Below are 13,896 nucleotides of genomic sequence, written 5' to 3'. Positions count from 1 at the left end.
TATTCTACATAACAATTCACAAAATAGAAATGAAGGACCCCCCAACCTCCATTTTACATGTAGAAAACTGAAGCTCAGAGAGGTCAGGTAACTTGTCTAACACTGTAAAGTAGGTAGTGGATCCAGAATTTGAACTTTCTGACCCCAAGGTTGGAGCTCTTTCCACTAGCTTGTGCTGCCTTCCCCATACCATGCTGGATTTTCAGTGACCAGTCTCTTAACATGAAATCCCAGGTCTTTACCACATAAACTTGCTTTGACAACCTCAAGATATTAAGACATCATTTATCTAAGTCAAAAAGGAAAATTCAACTAATTTCTACAAGATTAAAAAGAAAATTATCTTAATACATAATAATTCTAACGTGTACAATGTCCAAGTGAAAAGGAATTATCCTACATTTCAGTAGTTTAAAATATGACAGATTTTTTTTAATAGTAGGGAAAAATACTAACTTTTTGCCATCAAAAGAAGTGATCTGAAAACAGTATCGCCTGTCTTCACAGTCCACAGCCATTACTGAACAGTTGTCTATGTCCATGGCCAGGCCTCCTGCTACGTCCCCACGGGCCTGACTCATTAGGTTTCCACCCTGTGTGAAGTAAAACTGTCTGTCCCAGGTAGATGACACCAAGCCTGTTTTACTAAATGAAGAAAGTACATTCACTCTTTAATAACAACACACCTAAAATCCCATCATCAGCCAGACACAAGATAAAGGTAAAGCACATCACAAAGAACCACCTTGCAAAAAGGCACCAAGGTGCGTAGAAAATATAAACATCAGGTTTTCAGTCTCTAAAATAAATTCACATAAACTGACCCACTTGTGTGATTCTGCATGTATATATTTCCAAAACAAGGCTGGAAATGATCAAATTACAGCTGTTATGATGCTCCATAAAATACAGTCCAACTGTATTTCAAGGGAATAAATTCAAAACAAAAGAATTTATTTTACTGTTAGAGTTAACTTGCTTTATCCCATCTTTAGGTAAAAACTAAAATTTGACTTGATGGTGTAATTACATATATTTTAAAGTATGATAATGATATTTAATAGCATTCACATGTTATGCTAGATTTATTTAAACTCAAATTGGTTTCACTTTTTAAAATAATTCTAAATCATTTGATAAATATCTAAATAGAATTTTACTTTTGAAAATTATTCATGTACCTCATCTGTCAAAAAGTTGGCATAAATACTAATAGTGGTATTAGTAAAAAGTTTCAACATTTAGTAAAATCAGAACAGTTTGGAGATATCATTTATTATATTCACTTGTTATTACCTTAATTGATACACAATATATGAAAATAACAATAGTTTTCTTACTTCCTAGCATTAAGGTATCCAGCCTTTCGGGTTAAGTTTCGATTAACAGGAAATTTTGTGGGATCTGGGTCAGGCACATACAAGGGGTCACTGGCTACTTCCAAATCCTCTATTGTTTGCTGCATGGTCTCTACATCGCTGTCCATTTCCCTGCGAACACTAACAGAGGGAACAGATTATTTACTACCAACTACAACAGACAAAGAACTCCTTACCAATCTTATTTATCTGTATATTTGTTCTGTATATATTTTCCTAAAGAGAACAGCAGTGGCATGGGTGGTTAAAGTGGCGTGTTATAAAGCAGCTTTACATTTTATTGGAAACTTAGATATTTGGGAACAATACCAAATTCCAAAACTAATGAAGCCACACTGAATGACTCATACTTTGGAGGAATTTTCAAACTGCTCTGCCCTGTGCGTTTAAAACAATCATTTTCATCTCCCTCCATATCGCAGATTAACCACATCACTGCTCAGACTTTGAACCTGATTAGAACTACTTTCTCTGTCTCTTTAATCTCTCATGGCTTGCAAAGCAAGATTCATTTAGTACTCTCCCATCCATCCCCTACAATTCAGATAACTGTGAAGATAATTCACTTATGGATAATTATTATGTGTCTGTTGTATTCAGACATAAAACCTAGTCTACAATCAATAAAATACCATCAGATTTGACACTGTTATGAAATTCAGAGTTCAAATTCTGTGGAAAAGATGGTGAGAAAACCAAGAAGCATCCACGAGCCACTCGAGAAACACTCTCACGGCAGGGAAAATAGCCACTCAGAAATTAAGTGGTAAATATTTTTAGATTATGGTATTTAGCTGTTAACTTATCATTCTCATAACTTCATTTTCAATTTTAAGGAAGAAAATACTTACTTCTGTACACTTGTTCCAATATTAGTTAAGAATTCTTCCAGTTGGTCATTGAGATTTTCAGAACCCATCTTAAAGAAACTTATCTGGGGCAAGAGGGTATGGGAATGGGAGGTTGAACAACAGAAACACATACACACAAAATACTTAGAGTGAATCATATAAACAATCACCAAAATACATAGTTAAGTAAAAAACAAAGGATTATTTCCAACTGTGTAAAAATAGGTTGTAGTTTACAATGATTTCTACTGGGCATAGAGCCACTGAAGAAACTACACTTAAATTTCACTGTGCATCATCTTATATATTAACACATGCATATAGTAAGCAAGTTTTTAAAATTGGAAAATATATTTTAAAATATTTCAAGTAAGTCATATGGATAAACTATTTCATGTTTACTACAAAGATAAGTTTTATATCTGAGGAATAATAAGTACTTATATTCAAAGGAATATTCAAATTTCTTTAAACTCTTGCTTTTAGGGGACTGCTATTTCATCTTATGTTACCCAAATTTAATTTTCTAGCCTCCTTCCTGATGTACAACTCTTGGAATACTTTGGAGTTCATCCATTAATTTTAACTCAGGAAGTATGCCAGGAACATGAGACAAGCTCAAACACGTCCATTCTCTTTCAGATCTATTATGAAGCAAGAGTGAGTGGAAGCTTGAGCAATAGGAGTAGCTTTGGAATTCATTTATCTTTCTGTCCCCAGCTGTGATGGGCAAGGTCTAAATACAAGGTAAGTGGTTTCATCTACCCTAAAATATTTGAAATCTTCATTTGCTAGGAAAACCCTTCTCCCTAACTTCCTTAAAACAGCACTCTGACATTTTAAAAAATGCTTTAAAATCACAGACACAAATGAGTATTTGACCTTAGTTTGTAATATCCTTACCTTTAACATAAAAATCAAACTTAATATAAAGTTCTTAAGACAGTTATAATCCAGAACACAGTACAATATTCACCTGAGCTTGCATGTACCCAAGTAGAGGTTCTAACAATGCTATTTTCTTTTTGTATTGAAGAGTATTTAATGCACAAAAATAATGCATCATGGTCTGGTGTTGTTTTTTTCTGGAAGTGTAGACATCTTCTGTTACTTCATACTTCACCTTTGAGTGAAAGATTAAAAATACTATTATTTATTTAATTTTGAATTATCTTTAGTAGTGGCTGAGGGGAAGAGACTACCCAAGGAAAAAGGTGCATCACCAGCAATTGTACATAGCTGTCTTATTTTCTGAGATAGAAATCCTGCAGAATATTGGCTAAGATAGTTTTCCTGTTTTACTACCAACCACTTTATTTTTTAAAATGCACATTAAAAGCAGCATTCTACACATAGCTATGAACTATAGTAACTATAGTAGCTATAGTAACTAAACTAAACATGGCAGATAAGGTCTACCACATGGAGGAAAAGCAGACAACAGTCTGGTATTAGCTTAGTCATTAATCTTTGACCTTTTTCAGTTCACAGCATACCACTTGCCTCCTAGTTCTCTGGTTCTCTCCCTACTGCTCCTCTTTTCTTGTACTTGTTTTCCTTCACCCACACTTAAACTATGTCCCTTGAGTTCTTGTATTCAGACAACAAATATTTATTGAGCACCTGTTACGTAACATACATTGTCTCTTCTCTTTTCCTGCTTTTCCTGCTTAAGGTACTTAAAGTGTAACCTTTCCCAACTTACCAATCAAAGATATACTGTCCTCTCTCTGCTCTCCCAGCATTTTGTTAAGACTTCTTTACTGCACTTAACTCAGTGATAATTCAGTGTTCTCTTCATCCCTGTATTCTGGCAGCTGTTCTAGTCACATGCCTTCATACAGGAAGCCTTTGATAGATGTGGATTATCCACTCCTTGAGGGCAGAGGTGGAGCCTACTCACATTGTTCCCCCATAGTACCCAACATGTAGTAGGTGCTCAATAAATTTTTCAAATAAATTGAATTAGTGGAAGAATGTATTTAAAAATACCTGGAACAGCCAGAAGCAATGTAAAAACAAAGTTCATACTTAGAGCCTTAACTGCTTCTCTATGGCAAAGTAACAAAGTAATGTAGATCTAAAAATGTATGTATTTTATAAATATTTGCACCATCAAGTAATCAGTGAAAGCAGATCTTTGTACTGAATTTGTGAGAGAAACATTCCCTTTTTGGGTCACAGTGGCTGTTGGATAGTAATCATACCCAACTGTGGATTCCCAGAGTGGTCACTGTGTCCCTACCAGCAGCCGCAGCCAAGGCTGCAGACGCCAATTCCTGGGCACAGAGACCACCTCACTCACAAGCATCTAGAGGAGGCCTACTCTGATCAAGCCTTGGACTAGGCACTGAGAGAGAAATGATTTTAAGGAGCATCTAGATGAACTTGTTAATACTCTGTTCTTTGTTCTTTACTCAAACGCATTTCTCTTCAAATGTAGTATAATATTTCTGAATTTCACTCCTTGAAGAAGCATAATATATATATATATATATTCCCTGTAAATGAGGAGGTCTTCAAAACAGAATTTCATTCAATTATGTATGTAACAATTCAACTTTTTAACCACTGTATATCAGAACACACTTTTGAATACATATATGAAACAAATGCAGTGTTATCAAAATACAAAGCAAAAGGAGGCAATGTTACACCTGGGCATCAATTACATTTTTGGAATAGCTATGTTTACTTATAAAACTCTATCAACAGAAAAATATTTTGTTTAAAAAGACAATTATTAATTGTCTGATAATTAACAATTAACAGAAAGGCTTTGAAATAACTAGAAGGAAAGAATAAACTAAGGGCAATACAGCAAAGCACACAAAGCAACTGCTGGCTACCACTTTTAAACTGAAGAAAGGAGACCACCTAATGAAACAGTTGTTAATTGTGATACTGAAGGAGTAATATGTATCACACCTTGTCGTTTTCTCTTTTTTTTGACAATCTGCTATATCTGTTAATTGCAGCATCATGATCTGGAAAACAGAAATGACTATTAACAAATATACAACAGTACTTTGCAAAACTTATAAGTGCTTTAACGGTTTTCACATGTGCATCTTTCAACAAATGTACTAAAGCAAAATAAGAATTCCCTACTATGTGATCACTCCACCCAAATGTCCCCCACAGCCAAATTTCCCCCTAAAGTATGTTTCTGTTTATTAAATTGGTAAAAACATTTAATTCCAAGGAAACAGTAGTCCACTAAAAGTTTTTTGAAGTATTTTTTAGTACAGAAATAGCAAATGCTCATTAAAGAAAATATGGAATAGACAGGAAAATGAGGAAGGGAAAATATACTGCCTTCTTAGGTATTACAAAGATAACAAACCACAAGATTTAACTTCCTTTAAAATATTTCTTCTAGCATAAATAGTGCAACTTAAATAACAAGGATTTAAATAATATTCACTTAAACTTTTAATTAGGTTCATTCTTTTCAATTATTACATAAAATCTGGCCACAGATTTGTATTGATAAAGAAATGCATCAATACAAGAAATAAATGTACAAAGTATTCAGAGCTTACCATTACTAGCAATCTGAAACACTTCCTTTAATGTCAATATTTCTGGAAAAGTTCAAGAATAATTTCAGTTTAGTATATTTATGAACTATCTTAAATTTTGTTTAGAAAACAGTAACTGCCATTTAAGCTACTATTAAAACTCCAAATATTTCAAAGTTCAACGTTTAAAGTGAAAAAGTTATTGTGTTTCAACTAGCCTAACATTTACTATCATTAACAACAGTTACACCACCAGAAATTGTACCTGCCACAAACTGTAATATGACCCAAAAACAAAATTTTAAAACCATTGAGGGCTTCCTTGGGGGCGCAGTGGTTAAGAATCCGCCTGCCAATGCAGGGGACACAGGTTCGAGCCCTGGTCTGGGAAGATCCCACATGCCGCGGAGCAACTAAGCCTGTGGGCCACAACTACTGAGCCTGCGCTCTAGAGCCCGCAAGCCACAGCTACTGAGCCCATGCACCACAACTACTGAAGCCCGCGCGCCTAGAGCCCGTGCTCTGCAACAAGAGAAGAGAAGCCTGTGCACCGCAACGAAGAGTAGCCCCTGCTCACCGCAACTAGAGAAAGCCTGCACACAGCAACGAAGACCCAACACAGTCAAAAATAAATACATAATATAAGTAAATTTAAAATAAAAAAAAACACTGCAAATTCTAAGATATACAAATGTTCTGATTTAGTACCAGAATCCAACCAATTGATTTTTTGATACTGACTCTAATAAGTTCAAATGCTGAATGATAAAAAGAACATTTTATTGACAAGATTATGATATTCAGTCCCCTTAGATGGAGAAAAGAGGTCTTGTCTCTTGACCTTGGAACGGATTATTCTTGAAGAGTACCAAGACAAATATTAATTCTATCTCTAAAATACATTTGTCTTTATTCCATGTATAATTTAAATACTTTATCATCCACTAATACATTAGTACAATGTTTTTACTCTATCTATACATACTTTGTAAATGAGTCTGTATGATTGTCTGAGATTGTAAATTTTAAGAAAGCAGAGCCAAGTCTATAAACGCTCTCATTTTATCACGTAATAATCCTAAATGGGAAAAAAAGAAAGCCACCACAAGCTACTGAGACATGGGTTGTTAGATGGACCAGCCCCTACCTCCCACCACTCCAGCCCACTAACACGCCTCATCTCCTGCGCCACTGTCCCAGTTCAGGCCCTGGTCACACCTCACTGGAGTCTCACAACTTCCTAGTCCATTCTCCTAGCATCAAATCCATCCTCCAAAAACAAAGGTATACTTCTTAAAGACCTCCATTGTCTTCTCTTTGCTTATAAACTCAAGTCCAACATCTTTAGCATGATCTAATCCCAATTAATCTATTTCTAGAGTTGTCTCCCGCCATCCCCCAACACATCCAACATTGCAGCCACACTCAGTTTCTCAAAACAACACATGCATTTCTACCCATAACTCTGTGCTTTCTGGTCCCTCCAGTAGAACAGTGACTCTCTTCTCCTGGCAAATTCTTCTTCCTTGCTCAGTGCTCATGGCACGTCCGTGAGGGAGCCTTTCTGACACCCTCCTCTGAGCCCCCACAGCACCTTGCTCATCCCTAATTATAAGAGTACCAGAATTATCTGTTTACCCATCTCCTTCTCTGGGCTTTCTCAAGGGATGTGACATCTTATTCATATAAGTACTCCTCAGTATCTAGCTTAACATCTAGCAGGAGCTCCTGTAAATGTTTAGCAACCAATTAAAGTAAAAGTGACACTTGCTACAGTCAGAAATGGTTAAGGTATAGAGTATTACACATTTTACAAGCAGTGATCTTCCGACAGCTAATGAAAGTAAACATAAGCTTGACTTCAATACCTTTCAGATCTCTTTCTTTAAACTGGGTAATGGGGAACATCATGGCATCAGCAAGCTGTGTTGAAAGTACCGCATGACAAGAGCTAAGCTGGTAAAAGAAAGACCAAAAAGGCCAAATAACTACAAAGAGACAATCAACCAGCATTATGGAAACTGAACAAAACCTAGTAAAAAGGTGTTGGTATAGGGATTCCCTGGCAGTCCAGCGGTTAAGACTCTGTGCTTCCATGGCAGGGGGCACAGGTTCGATCCCTAGTTGGGGAACTAAGATCCTGCATGTCAAGTGGTGCGGCCAAAAAGTTAAAAAAGGTACTGATACATTTACATAAGGGAACCCTAAAATTATGTGATGTTATCACATAATTAGGTGACAGTCAAAAAAATTCCATTTAAAACTCTCAGAAGAAAACGTGATAACCTTGAATTTAGCAATGGTTTCTAAGATATGACACCAAAAGCACAAGCAACCAAAGAAAATATAAACTGGACTTCATCAGAATTGAAAACTTTTGTGCATCAAAGGATACTATCAAGAAAATAAAAAGACAACCCACAGAAGGGGAGAAAATATTTACCAATCACATAACTGATAAGGGACTTGTATACTTTAGAATAAAGAACTCTTAAACTCAGTACTAAAAGACAACCCAATTAAAAATTGGGCAGGGAATTCCCTGGTGGTCCAGTGATTAGGACTCCTTGCTCTCACTGCCTAGGGCCTGGGTTCAATCCCTGGTCGGGGAACTGGGATCCCACAAGCCATGAGGCGCGGCCAAAAAAAGTAAAGTAAAATAAACATGAAAAAATAAACATAATTTTTTTTAAATGGGCAAAGGTCTGAATAGATACTTTTCAAATATATACAAATGGTCAATAAGCATAGGAAAAAATGCTCAACATCATTAGCCTTCAGGAAAATGCATATCAAAACTACAATGAGGGGACTTCCCTGGTGGTGCAGTGGTTGAGAGTCCGCCTGCTGATGCAGCGGACACGGGTTCGTGCCCCGGTCTGGGAAGATCCCACATTCCGCAGAGCGGCTAGGCCCGTGAGCCATGGCCGCTGAGCCTGCGCGTCCAGAGCCTGTGCTCCTCAATGGGAGAGGCCACAGCAGTGAGAGGCCCGAGTACCGCAAAAAAAAAAAAAAAAAAAAAAAAAACTACAATGAGATTCCACTTCATACCCACTTAGATGGCTATAGCAAAAAAAATTAATGAAAATAACAAGTGTTGATAAGGATGTGGAGAAATTGGAACACTCCTACATTACTGGCAGAAATGTAAAATTGTGCAAGGGCTGTGGAAAGCAGTTTGGCAGTTTCTCAAAAAGCTAAACATAAAATTATTATATGATCCAGCAATTCCCCCTCCTGGGTATATACCCCAAAAAACTGAAAACTGGCGTTTGAAAAAACAAAAACAAAAACAAAAAACTTGTACATGAATGCTCACAGCAGCACTGTTCACATTAGCCAAAAGATGGAAAACAACCCAAATCAAATGTCTGTCAACTAATGAATGGATAAATAAAATGTGGTATACATACAATGGAATTTTATTCAGCAAAACAAAATAAAAACAAAAAATGAAATTCTGATTCTTTCTACAACATGAATGAACCCTGACAACATTATGCCAAGTGAAAGAAGACAGACGCAAAAATCCACAAATTGTATGAGTCCATTTGTATGAAATATCCAAAACAGGCAAATCCATACAGACAGAAAGCAGATTTATGGTTGCCAGGAGCTGAGGGGAGGGAGGCAGTGACTACTTAATAGGCACCTAGTAGGTTTCCTTTGGGATGATGATGAAAATGTTCTGGAACATCAGTGGTGGTTGTACAACATTGTGAATGTGCGAAATGTCATTAATGGTAAATTTTATGTATATTTTACCACAATAAAAAATTCCATTTCCTATAAATATTTCTTTAAATTGATCTCCTGTGACAATATTTTGCTATGATGAGTTATTAAAGTATTTCTAAAAACTACTTTTCCAGTTAAGAGACTAGAAAAGACAGAACTACCTAATGGCTCATCTGAAAAGAAGAGCTTTCACTGCAGTAGTACAAAGTAGTTATGGATGGATTCTCCAAACATTTCTCACCACCTTGCTTCCTCTTGGCTTCGAGGTCTTAATGATTTGTTCTGCTGACTGGTAGAGAAATTAATGGTTGGTATTGGTTGTTTGGGAAGCAAGGATTAATGAAATGAATGGTAAAATACTGCTCAATGTAAAAAACAGAGAAACCATAAAGAGCCCAGCTATGGCTAACAGCTTAACTCTTCTCTCCCTGCCTACATCAGACTACACAATTAAAGGCTGAATGGTACATGAAAGTAGAGACGGCACATCTATATGCTTATTCCTTGAAAACAATTTGCTTTAATCAGACAAAGATAGTGTTGTTTCTACAAGACAGCCACCAAGATTTGGAAATAAGGCCTTCTTTAAATAGTAATCTTTTATCATTGAGATTTACTCATAAAATCCTAATAATAAAACTTCCCAATAAAAGCTAAACAACTTCAGTAACTTAATTATAAGATCACTTATCCAAGCAAAATAAAATAAGCATTTACCTCATCTATAACTTTTGAAAACTGTTGCAAAGTAGAACTCATAACTTCATCATCACCCCCCAGTGGAAAACGCTGAAAAGTGAGAAACAGAGATGAGGTAAAGGTCCAATGCTGTATGTCTTTTGTGAGTGACATTATAATTTTTAAATAACTTCAGAAAACTTCTAAAATTTTGAATAAGCTCTAAAAACATCGTTTTAATAAAATAATGTAATTCATATAAGTAGTACACATTAATTAAAATGTTTGCTAAGTGACCAATCAACATGGTGTACAGGAATGCACACCATACTAGAAGTTCAAAGATTTAAAATTAGCTCCAATTTCTCTACTAGCCAGCTGTGTAACCTTGAGCAAGCCTCAGTTTCTTCATTTGAAAAAAGAGAGGTAAATTAGATAACCTCTGTGTCTAACATTAACTCATTAAAATTAGATATAAGTGCATAATGGAATTTCAACGGCATATCAAAATTACCTTCTGTGAATCCCAAAAGGCTTAGGATTATTGATAAGAAATTCTGTTTATCTATACAGATACTGTATCACTGCATATTTTAAATTATACTTTTAAAATTTTCATATATAGTACCTGTTTTTCATATTCTTTTAAAAGTTTTGAAGTCAGGTGTGTTGCTGCACTTAATTCGTTCTACGAGAAAAGATGAGCATTCAAATTAACACAGTAGTACAGATTAAGAAAAAAGTTTTAATTGAAGATTCCTATGCCACTTTTATTTATCACTTAACATAAATATTGTACAACATGTTCTCAAAACCCCTCATTAAGCCATTGGAAAGGGAACTACCACTAAGCACTTTAAAGGGAAACTCAAACCACGAAATAGACACCATCAAGGAATTCAGCAGTGTCCCAGGTGTGTGCTTTTTCTTTTTAGCTAATAAAAACGAATAGTTAAAGCTTTAAAGCTAGAAGTAAACTGTACAAAATGTTAGCCAGAATCTTCAGAGAGTCTACATTGATAACTGATTATCCCTCTCTCTAGATGCTGATACTAGACCATGAGAAGCATTTAATAACATACAACCATATGACCTAGTCATACCATATAGCAATGTAGCCATATGAAGGAAATACTTTTTTTAATTTAAAGGTTTTTTTCCAGTGATGAATATAATGACACATGTAATGTTTCTTTTACATATTAATCTGTGTGGTCAGAAATCAAATTCTTGAGCAACCTATCACTAAGAAAAATAAATAAGTAACTATTACAGTAACTGTAAAGTACATAATGAAAATTTGAGTCCAGAAAGAAGAGAAATTGAGAAGGGGCAAAAAAGAAACTTGTACACTTAATTAATCCCAAAGAGAGTTTATCATAGAACCCAGGTTGCTGTTAAGGCTTATAATTAAGTTACATAAACAGAGCCTCAAATCTTATGCCTGTTCAACCAAAATAATCTAGTCATATCCTTTTAAAATTCATCTCCTAGTACCCCAGAGCTATATCTACTCTATAGATATAGCTATATCTACTAGAGCTATATCTATTACCTTCTAACTAGATAGAGGCTAGCTACTTACAAATCCTCTGCTCAAAAAGGAGAAGTATCCCATAAGATTAAAAGCGTGATTAGGGAAAATACTGGTGACAATACAGGGTTTTAAGTCAAATCTTATGCAAAGATCACTATCAATGAGTTTCACTAAGAAAGTCCTTACTATGTTTGGGGAAAAGGAGCAGATGCTTCAATCTTCATCACTTTTGTAGTGCTACAAACTATACACTAGTAATTGAAATGTAAGCTCTGTAATACAAACTACTTAATGTTCATTCATCCATTCAACAAATGTTTATTACTTATGCACCCTGGACAGGGCTAGGCACCAGTAAATAAGACAGACACTATCTCTGTCCTCATGGGCTTAAAGATTTATTTTACAAATGCACTGAGTCAGCCTTTAGTTCTTTACCTGTGCATCATAAATCCGATGCATAGCTTGATACAACTGGTTCATATAGTTGGAAATAGCTGTAGCATCTTCTTCAAATACACCCAGTAAAGACCTTGTCTGTATAAAATAAAAGCAGTAAGTTTATGTTAACGATTATATAAATCAAGTGGAAATCTTTTTTTCCTAAAAGATGCAAAAATCACAGGATATCAGAACTCTAACAATTCTGAGTTTTGATCTATTTTCTCTCTCTTGATAGTAATGCCAAGATGCTAGGGTTCTTTATTCTCAATTTCACTTCATTAAAACAGATAGATTTTCCAACTGTGTTATATAAACCTTAGAAGGAACAATAAAGGTATATTTTTATGAATTAAAAAGTCTGTAATTAAGAACAAATCTACAGAATCAGTCAAGGCTATATTAACAGTATTCTATGTATAAATATTTTAAATATCTTTTTTCAGGATAACTTAGTATGATTATTTCCCTCTCTCTCTCTCTCTTTTTTTTTTTTTTGGCTGTGTTGGCTCTTCATTGCTGCCCAGCGGCTTTCTCTAGTTGCAGCAAGCAGGGGCTACTCTTCGTTGCGGTGCATGGGCTTCTCATTGCAGTGGCTTCTCTTGTTGCGAAGCACAGGCTCTAGGCACGCGGCCTTCAGTAGTTGCGGCACGTGGGCCCAGCAGTTGTGGTGCACGGGCTTAGTTGCTCCACAGCATGTGGGACCTTTCCGGACCAGGGATTGAACCCGTGTCCCCTGCATTGGTAGGCGGATTCTTAACCACTGCGCCACCAGGGAAGTCCCTGGTTATTTCTCTTTCTCCATAGTCTCTTCTAGTAGTGCCAACCCCCTCCCCATCATAATCCAAAATAACACCATAGTACCCCTTCCCCTCCCCAACATGGCCTGTAAAATGCTAACTAGGTTTTTTCTGAGTGCAGAATTTGGAATCATTTTTCTTCTTCTTTATACATTTCTATGTTGTTAGGCTTTTTTTTTTTCCCCCACAATGAGCATAAGCATGTAAAAATTACCTTCACTTTAAGAGTAAAAACTTGTCAGTCAGTAAATGTTAAGACTGTCAATAAAAAGGATCAGAGATAAGGAAACTCAGCATAAAGGCAAAGTATGTTCACCTTTTTATATCCCAAAGGCAGGATAAGAATTAAATTCCAACAATTATTGAGATAACTACAGCTTAAAATCTAAAAGATGACCTTGTACTTTTATTCTACAAATAGTTAATTTATACCTCAGCCTTAGAAGCTGGTTTCTAAAAATCAACTTATTCCTTAGCTTCCTACTTTCAGAAGAGAAAGCTAAGTCACTATGGTTGTTTTAAAAAGCAGCGCAAAATCATTATGCCAGTATATGAAGTCCAAGTTATCTCAATCCTCTACTTCCCAATGCCCCAGAAATTTAGATCTGGCAGAATCTTTTTATTTTTTAGCTCTAGTGCCCTACTGCCATTCCCCAAGTGCTATTTTAAGATGTAAAAAAGAAAGCATCATGAAATCTTGTTTCGCTAGTGCCATTCTTAAGAAAAGTGTGCCACTTACATTTTTTTTCTTCAAAAATTAGCATTCTAATTCAAGGAATAACACATTTATGCAAAAATGTGTAGTGGACTTATATTAAAAAGATGTTCTTAGCCTCAAACAGGGTTGAAACAGCTTTCTTATGTAAAGCTAATAAGATTGAGTTCAACACTGTATAATGACTGTTTAAAGTTAGCAGCTTACAAAAATGCAATCAATATGGTACCATT

General features: G+C 35.6%; 1 protein-coding gene across 4 annotated transcripts in view; it reads right to left on the bottom strand.

Moving 5' to 3' along the window:
• The window catches only part of APPL1 (adaptor protein, phosphotyrosine interacting with PH domain and leucine zipper 1), a 35,069-nt gene that overhangs the window by 17,548 nt on the left and 3,625 nt on the right, over positions 1-13,896 (bottom strand). For 3 of the 4 annotated variants that reach the window (XR_010947077.1, XM_067754892.1, XM_067754891.1), the window contains exons 2-11: positions 12,146-12,244; positions 10,799-10,858; positions 10,210-10,281; positions 7,623-7,710; positions 5,776-5,817; positions 5,159-5,217; positions 3,207-3,353; positions 2,231-2,313; positions 1,341-1,499; positions 457-645 (exon numbers count right to left, since the gene is read on the bottom strand). Coding sequence is in view for 3 of the 4 variants with exons in the window: in XM_067754892.1 (XP_067610993.1) it covers positions 457-645; positions 1,341-1,499; positions 2,231-2,313; positions 3,207-3,353; positions 5,159-5,217; positions 5,776-5,817; positions 7,623-7,710; positions 10,210-10,281; positions 10,799-10,858; positions 12,146-12,244 (998 nt within the window). In the remaining variant the exon portion in view is untranslated. The remainder of the gene's footprint in view (positions 1-456; positions 646-1,340; positions 1,500-2,230; positions 2,314-3,206; positions 3,354-5,158; positions 5,218-5,775; positions 5,818-7,622; positions 7,711-10,209; positions 10,282-10,798; positions 10,859-12,145; positions 12,245-13,896) is intronic. The other variant, XM_067754893.1, reaches the window with a different exon arrangement.

Source organism: Pseudorca crassidens, chromosome 10, assembly GCF_039906515.1.
Source record: "Pseudorca crassidens isolate mPseCra1 chromosome 10, mPseCra1.hap1, whole genome shotgun sequence".
Lineage (NCBI taxonomy): Eukaryota > Metazoa > Chordata > Mammalia > Artiodactyla > Delphinidae > Pseudorca > Pseudorca crassidens.
Note: the sequence above shows the minus strand (reverse complement) of the source record. Positions and strands in the feature narration are given on the sequence as shown.